This window comes from Sinocyclocheilus rhinocerous, unplaced genomic scaffold (assembly GCF_001515625.1).
Source record: "Sinocyclocheilus rhinocerous isolate Xijiao unplaced genomic scaffold, SAMN03320098_v1.1 scaffold180, whole genome shotgun sequence".
Taxonomy (NCBI): Eukaryota; Metazoa; Chordata; class Actinopteri; order Cypriniformes; family Cyprinidae; genus Sinocyclocheilus; species Sinocyclocheilus rhinocerous.
The window spans coordinates 252,274-260,603 of NW_015657493.1; the positions used below are offsets into that span (position 1 = coordinate 252,274).

The window sequence follows — 8,330 nt, forward strand, 5'->3', positions numbered from 1 at the left end:
TGTAGATTAATAGTGCGGGCCCTGTGTGGTCCTAGTGAGGGCTTCCTGGGGGCCCTTAGGCTAGCCCTAAGTGGGCCCGTAAAGGGCCACCGCAGGCTTGTTTGCAGGGTAAATCTGGACACAGTTTTCAGTCCTGCAGTACAAATGTAGTAATTATTATGCAGTTTGTAAGGCTGTTGTCCTGCTTCTCTGTAACTTGTGTTCTTTGAGTGTTTGTCTGAGACTGACATCTAGTAGACATTTCATCATCAGGGTTTCCCAATCCTATTCCAGGAGAGTCACTTTCCCACAGGGTTTAGTTTGATCTCTAATTAAACGCACCTAAATCAACTAATCAAGGTCTGTGTCGAAACTAAACTCAGGAATGAGGAACCTGTTTTACAGACTCGCAGACAAACCTGTTTTACACACGTCACTCAAACACAGAACCAGGAATCACATGAGTTCAGGGAAAGAGAAACTGAAGTGTAGCTGAGCTGTTGTGTGTTTGTGTCTCTGTATTCATGCAGTAAAATGGCAGAAGCCAGATTTTCTCAGGATGAGTTCTTGTGTCCGGTGTGTCTGGATCAGCTTACAGCATTCACACTGCTCACCACAGCAGAAATGACGTCTCACTTAGGGGTCTCACTTGGCAGCCCCAATCACCTCTGAGCATTACAAGAAAAGGCCAATGAAAATTGGCAAGTGGAATATCAAGCGTAGTGTCAGTTCTGGCAAGCCACGTCTGTCAAGCTCGCATCAGTTAAACCACGTACACCCACAGGGATGCGACACCCATCACTGCACTCATGTATATATAAGGTCCTTCAGTATCATCGCCAGCCTTCGCGTTGCTCAATAGCTAATTAATGACGAATTCGGCAGGCAAACACCATCATCTCACTACTAGGAATTGTGCAATCGGGAATTTAGTGAGAAGAATTCGTTCCTCTTATAAACTTCACTACGATTCATTCAAGTTTGTTAACTTGAACACGTGCTTTCGCAACAGTGTTAAGTTTGTGTTTGATTTTCTTTACACATTTAGCGATAATGGCAATAACTCCAAAATGACTTGCCCAAAAAAAAATTCTAAACAGTATTACTGCCAAAAGAGCAAAGCTGATAATGTTTCTCAACATTATTTTCCCCTTGATATAATAGGAACTGCCCCGCACAAGCTGTTGTAACGTGCATTAAGCCGGGAGAGATCACTCTTGTCGTAAGTAAGGGACCGTGGGGTAAATGCAAGTTAGTTATCGCACATTGATCGTAAGTGCCTGATTCGGAAGTAGCATTGCTTCACGCATTGCTATATTATTGATATGGACCCCATGAGTTATATGACTGACTCAAGAACAAGTTCAGATGGGCTCTTCAGGCAGTTCAGGTTGCCATGGCGGAGCAGGGGACTCAGGAGGCCATGGTGGATCCTCCGTGGCCTTAGCCGGCTCGGCCACGGGTATATGGCCCTCCCGCCCCAAATTTTCTTGGGGAAAACTAGGAATCCAGGGGGGCGCTCTGGAGGAGCGGGCTCTGGGGGGCGCTCTGGAGACGAAGGAGGGCTGGACGGGACCAGCGGAGGCGAAGGAGACTCAGGAGACGATGGAGAGCTTTCTAGAGTGGATTCTGGGGTGAGGATTGGAGCCGAAAACTCCGGAGGCAGCACGTAGAGCCAGCGGCGGGCTTGAGTGAGCCGTAGCCGGCAGGCCTGACTGATGATCAGCTGAAGAGTGAGACTTCAGAGCGGCCGGTGCTCCTGGGCTGAGGACTACGGTGGAGCTCCGGAGACCACGGGGATGTCTCGGTTTGGGCAGGTGGTCAGAGCCGTTGGCGAGGTATGTGGGGGTTCCTGGCGTGAGGTGAGCTGGGGAGACACAGCTCGTTCCAGAGGGGGCTGGACGAGGAGACTTAGAATTTGCATTGATTTCTTCCACCTCGAAGTTGGAATTGTTTAAATAGAGGATTAGATTAATCAGCTCGATCAGAGGAAAATTCACATGTGGGGAGATCGCAGCGGATTATATCATCGTCCAGCCCCAGCTGGAAACATGCACCAAGTGAAGAGTCGTGCCAGCTCACCTCGTTGGAAAGTGCGAGGAATTCCTCCACATATCTCTCCAATGTCTGACCACTCTGCCGCAGCGCACACAGCTTGTCAATTGTTTTCATCGTTATCTGTAATTGGTGTTGGATTCTGTCACGCGGTCGTGGTTGTAGAAATGGCGCACGATGAAGGAGTAGAAGTAAAGGAATCTTTAATATACATCAACACACTTTGACCATTGAAAATAACGTTAATCCAACACAAAGAACATCTAGAAACTGAAGACTTATAAAGACAGGGAAACCAAGGAGTAAACGAGATGAGTACTACAATGCAGGTGAACAGAATGAACGATGATGAACTAATAATGAAAACCGGAACTGAACCAAATAGGGGCAAACAGGAACTAACACAACGTTTGTTGTAACACGTGACAATATGGAAATATACATATATTTCTAATGTTTAACAATCATTCACAATGTACATGTTTCATATTTTAAAATATAGCTAGTATAGCTATAGCTATATATATATATATATGTATGTATGTGTGTGTATTATGTAATATATCACATTATATTTTGCAGTATATTCACATATTTTTGTTGTGTAAGGGGATTCTAGTTAAGGAAACAATCTGAGCACAGTGTGAAATATATTCTAAAACTTTAAGGAGACCATTGTGAGAGTGTTAGAGTTTTTGTCTCCAGAGACAAGTTTAAAAAGGAGGCGTCTCCATTCGATCTTAAAGTAACCTCATTTCTCTCTAGGAGAAATATTTGAGATTGTTAAAGAGATCTTGCTTTTGATTTTTCTTTCCTCTGGGCTGATCCAATAGTCCGTTTGTTTTCTGTGTAGAGCCGCAGCTTAATTATGCAAAACACAGAAACACTGTCAGTGTGAAGCTCTACATCTGTGTCAGATCATTTATAATACTTACACTTGTAGTTTGAAACTTCATGTTAATTCATGCACAATGATCACTGATCATCACTTTCAGAGTTTGAACCTACAGACATGGTTTTATCAGTTCAGATAAATTCATCTGGATTCCTGGATTCATCTGTTCACTTGATGATTTAGTGCCAGTAGTTTTAATTCCTGATTCTGATGTGTTTTATCTCCATCAGATTCCCATCAGCTCTCTCTGGATCTGAACACAGTGAATAAACTCCTCCGTCTGTCTGAGAGAAACAGAGTGATTACTGCCACTAAAACTGTCCAGTCGTATCCTGATCATCCAAACAGATTTGATTATTATCTTCAGGTGTTGTGTAGAGAGAGTGTGTGTGGACGCTGTTACTGGGAGCTGGAGTCTGGATTGTTTTTGTCTCTTAATATTGGATCATCAGTGAAACTGTGTTGATGAATCAGAATAGACTGATGAGAGATTCTACCCATAATGCTTTGAGCTGCGTGATAAATCTGCAACAGTGAGATGTTAGAGTCTCTTCATGACATTAATACTGCAGCTGAACTTCTGTCAGTGAAATAACATGTCAGAACTAGATAAAAAAGTTTGTTGAGACCAGAAAGCTTTAACCCTTTCACACGTGACTTTTCAGTAAAATATTCTAGCTGAGCGTGAGTTTTTTAGGCGACCATTATTTTAGTGTATCGACTTATTGTTTCCATGGTGACGCGTCATGCTTGTCATGTGACACACGCAGACACAATAGTGCTGTATGACAGATATATCGCTTTTATTTCGTTTTTCCTTTTTTAATATAAATATTCACAAACGTGCTCACTAAATTATGAAACATCTGATATTCTCAAATACACTATATTGCCAAAAGTATTGGAACACCCGCTTCTAATCAACAGGTTTAACTACTTTAGTAATTTCCACGAGTGCAAATCTGAATGTTGAAGCATATAATGCTATTCCAGGGAATTGCGTGCTTCTAATTTTATAGCAGCAGTTTTCAAAAAGAAATGATTGATTGAGTCAGTGTGGAAGAACTTTCCATCTTTGCTGCCACAGTTTTGGAAGTGCCTTTTTCTGTTCTAAAGAAGGGGGGGTCCCAATACTTTTGTCCATATAGTGTATGTGCAATTAAATGTATTTGGTAGTTTAAATACCTTTATAATTAAAGGGTTAATAAGTTCTAAAAAGTTTCATAAGTTTGACAGTTTTCATAAGTTTTGAAAAGTTGCTAGGGTGTTGCTATGCGGTTAATCGGGAACTCAGGGTGGTTGCTAGGGAATTTCTATGAGGTTGTTAAGGTAATTGGGGTGGTTGCTTGGGAGTTTCTGTGCAGTTGCTAAGGTGCTTGGGGTGGTTGCTATGCAGTTGCTAGGGTACTTATATTGGTTGCAAGGTTGGTTTGGATGGTTGCTAGAGTGTTGCTATGAAATTTCTGGTATCATCATATTAATGTCAATGTAAGTCTATGGGATTTTATGATTTGTAATCTTCATTTGTATGAAAACCGTAAGTCTGATCAGTTAGAAAAGATATAGCAACTTAAGATCAGTCTGAAGATCTGGGCTGAGTTTGATGGATGTAGAGTTAAAGCTCTAGGAGGAGTTAAGAGTCAGAAATTTTAGTCTCAGAAGAAGAATAACTAAGTTTAAACCGCGTTTCAGTGAGTTGGTTAATGCAGGGACACAGATGCTGTTTACTCTGTTTGTGTGGAGATCTCAAAGTCTTCATGTGAAATAAGACCCTTGTTCACACTCACTGTTTAACCTGATCTTTCAGACCACAAAAAATAAAATAAAATAAAAAATGGGTTTGAGCGATTTACAAAACAAATCTGATTTTTGTTCTGTTTCTGGTTTAGTATTATTTTAGTGTCTTCATTGTGCATGTATTAATATGATTGATATGCATTAAACATTAAGACAATCAGAATAAATGAGTTTAAATCCTATTGTGTTGTGATTCATCATGTTACCTCTGTCAAACATTTCTGTTTTCAAAGGGCAATACTGATGAAAATAAAATCTCGTGTCATGATGCAGGTAGGATCTCATACTTCAGGCAGTTTTTCGGTGTCTGTCTGTGTGTGATCATAAAGAACGGCTCAGGATCTTCTGAGCAGCTGATTTATCAATCTGCACTTATTAATGAGTATGCATGTCACACTTTAATCTATTCTTGCAGTGTAAGTTACAGATGCATGACTCTGGATCTGTATTCATAAAGAAGTTTGTCTCATCACTCACTGTTTACTTCAGGCTTTTGACTTCAAACCAATTCAACTTGCTAAGAGTATATTTTACTAGAGAACGAGAGAAACCGTGCTATAACGATGTGAATTTTTTGTTGTCATTATTGTTAGTTATTTCTCTTGTTGTGCTGTAAAAAGCTTGTGTTTTTACATGTGTTGATTTAGAGCAGTAAAGCTCAGGCTATTTTTAGCCTGTTTAAGCTCTTCAGTGTGTCAGTGTTTGCAGCGGATAGCAAACATTACTCTCAAATAAAGCAGCAGAAACACATCCACATGAACTCATGTGAACTCAAGAACACCAGCAAACCACACTGAGAATCACATTCTCATGACAGCATTCAACTGTTGAGCTTTCCCATTCTTAGCCTCTGCTTTATGTGTTTGTTCAAAGATTTTGCTCATTTATTGGACCTTCTTTATATCAAGAAGCTTTCTATTTCAAAAGCTTTTTATTTCAGGAAGACCTTCTATATATGTCTTGTGTTTTTATGTTTTACATAAAAAAAACCCCCCTGCTATTAATTACATGATTAAAAACACATGATATAAAGTAGCATTGTCACGGTGCGGCGTGATAGACGCACGATGAAGATGAATACTCAATAATCTTTAATATAATCCACACAGAAGGAATCCACAGAAGGTAGGTATGACACACACGCACAATTCAACCATAACACTGGACAAACAAGGAATGCACAGACTAGACTTAATAAAGGGGAGCATGATGAGGGGCAGGTGAGGAGGATGAACTAATAATGACATAACGAGAACAGGAACAGAACAAAATATGGGCAAAAGGAACTAACTAATGAGAGAGAGACAGAAACAGGGTCAGTAAACACATGAGGGATGAAAACACAACAAAACGTCCAAAGGGGAGTGACGGGCATAACATATTACCTTAATAAAGACAAATACTGAAATGAAATGAAAATGTGTGTTTACCAATAAAGCAAGAGTAAACACAGAGCCTCAAACCAGGGTTATTATAGTTAACTAAACCAACCAACCAAAAATAAATAGATTAATTAATTAATTAATTAAAAATAAAAATACTTCAAATAAAACAAATGTTAACTGAAATGAAATAAAATATTTAAAATCACATTTTAGTTCAGATAGTTACCAACGCAACATTTATCATCTTTATTTAGTTTAACATGATGCCCTAAAATAACTAAAACTTAAATTAAAATTCATATAAAACTATTTAGACATTTGATTTGCAGACTACTGTATATCACTGATAAAATCATACAAGCAAACATGTGTGATGTTCAGATGTGTTAAAACTTGTGGTCTTGTGTTGATGACAGGTTCATGAATATCTGCCTCCACTGTAAAAATCATTAGGAGCATAAAGCATCAAAAATACTGAACAGATTTATATGAATATATTAAAAATAACTCTTAACATCTATATAATTTAGCATGAGCAGTATATATAGCACATATGAGAACACTAGCTGTGTTTGTGTCTCTATCGCTTCTCAAACTCATCTCAGCATCCAGTACAGAAATCACCGCTGAAAAATCACATGAGCTTTGAAATCACTGACATTTTTATTCATCAAGCTATCTTCATTACATAATTGTAACACTCAGTCTTCAACAGTGGGTATACACAACTAACGTTTGTTCCGGGGCCTCTTAAAAGAGTTGGTTAGATTGATGGTTGATAGAATGATGGTTGTTTATTGTCTGTAATGTCCAATATATAAATGTGTGGAAGTCTTTGTGTGTGTGTGTGTGTGTGTGTGTGTGTGTGTGTGTGAGAGAGTGAGTGAGTGTGTGTGTGTGTGTGTGTGTAAGAGAGAGAGAGAGATTGGTCACAATCACAAGAGTCCGTGAGCTCGAAGGAACAGCGCTGTCCTGTGAATCCTAACAAACCATACATCAATGGAAAGCTTATTTATTCTGCTTTCAGATGATGTATACATCTCAATTTCAAAAGAAAAAATTATTTTACTTACACTTTACATGTAATAATAACTATTTTAAATCTTGATTTATTGTCACTGCGTCAAGGATGGAAAACGATGCAACTGAAATCACGTAGGTGTAATTCTGAATGATCCCTAGTGCAAACACATCCTAATGCATATCGTTTCTGAATGGCATGCAGTGATTTACACTCTTCACGCGTCAGTTTAGCTGAAGCTCAGCGCGTCAGACGCGCGCTCCTCGGTGATCAGCAGAATTATTGCAGCGCGCAGGCGTGATCCAGTCTGAGCCGCGCGAGCTGGAGGCCAGTCGCTCGTGCAGCGCGTCTCTTCCGTCTCCTGAGCTCCACCTCTCCCGCCGGACATGCCCTCCGGACCCCGGCGACGCTCCACGCCTCTGTCCGGCGCGTAAATGGACCTCCCGCCATGGACGAAACGCCGTTCCAGAAAATCAAGACGCGGCGCAGGAGGAGCCACTGCCCGCCGGGGGTCATCGCCTGTGAGGACGAGTTCGACTGCAAGGAGCTCGAGTCGCTCTTCCGCAGCTACAGCCTGAAGCTGGAGCAGACGCGCACGCTGACGGCGCTGACGGTGCTCGCGTTGCTGGCGTCCAGCCTCAGCCTGCTGGAGCTGCTGCTGTCCGGCGCCAGCCTCACCGTCGCCAAGGGCTCGTACCCGGTGCACTCCGTCGTCTTCGTCTCGCTCTTCATCGTCACCAACGTCAAGTACCTGCGGGCGAGCCAGCTGCAGCAGATCGCGCACCTGAGTCTGCTCTTCTGCTTCAGCTTCTCGCTGCTGTGCTGCCCGTTCGCCGCGGCTCCGGAGCACGGCGTGTGGCAGCTGCTGCTGCTGACGTTCGTGGCGTACGCGCTCTAACCCTCGTAATGCATTCTAAACGGTGTACTGTTTTCAGCACTGGACAGCGACCAGCAGACAGTTTACATCTGAGTTTACATCTCAGTTTAGATTCTTAACACTGTGCTATTAGCTGAATAGCTGAAGTGTTTTTTGTCTTTAATGATAGTTGTTCATGAGTCTCTTGTTTGTCCTGAACAGTTAAACTGCCTGCTGTTCTTCAGAAAAATCCTTCAACTCCCACAAATTCTTTGGTTTTCCAGTATTTTTTGTGTATTTGAACCCTTTCCAACAATGACTGTATGATTTTGAGATGCATCT

General features: G+C 41.3%; 1 protein-coding gene across 1 annotated transcript in view; it reads left to right on the forward strand.

Moving 5' to 3' along the window:
• Positions 1 to 7,272: 7,272 nt before the first annotated feature.
• LOC107721119 (adenylate cyclase type 1-like) overlaps positions 7,273 to 8,330 on the forward strand; it is a 27,941-nt gene continuing 26,883 nt past the window's right edge. The window contains exon 1 of the mRNA XM_016528985.1: positions 7,273 to 8,021. Within this exon, the coding sequence (XP_016384471.1) occupies positions 7,581 to 8,021 (441 nt within the window). The 5' untranslated portion in view covers positions 7,273 to 7,580. The remainder of the gene's footprint in view (positions 8,022 to 8,330) is intronic.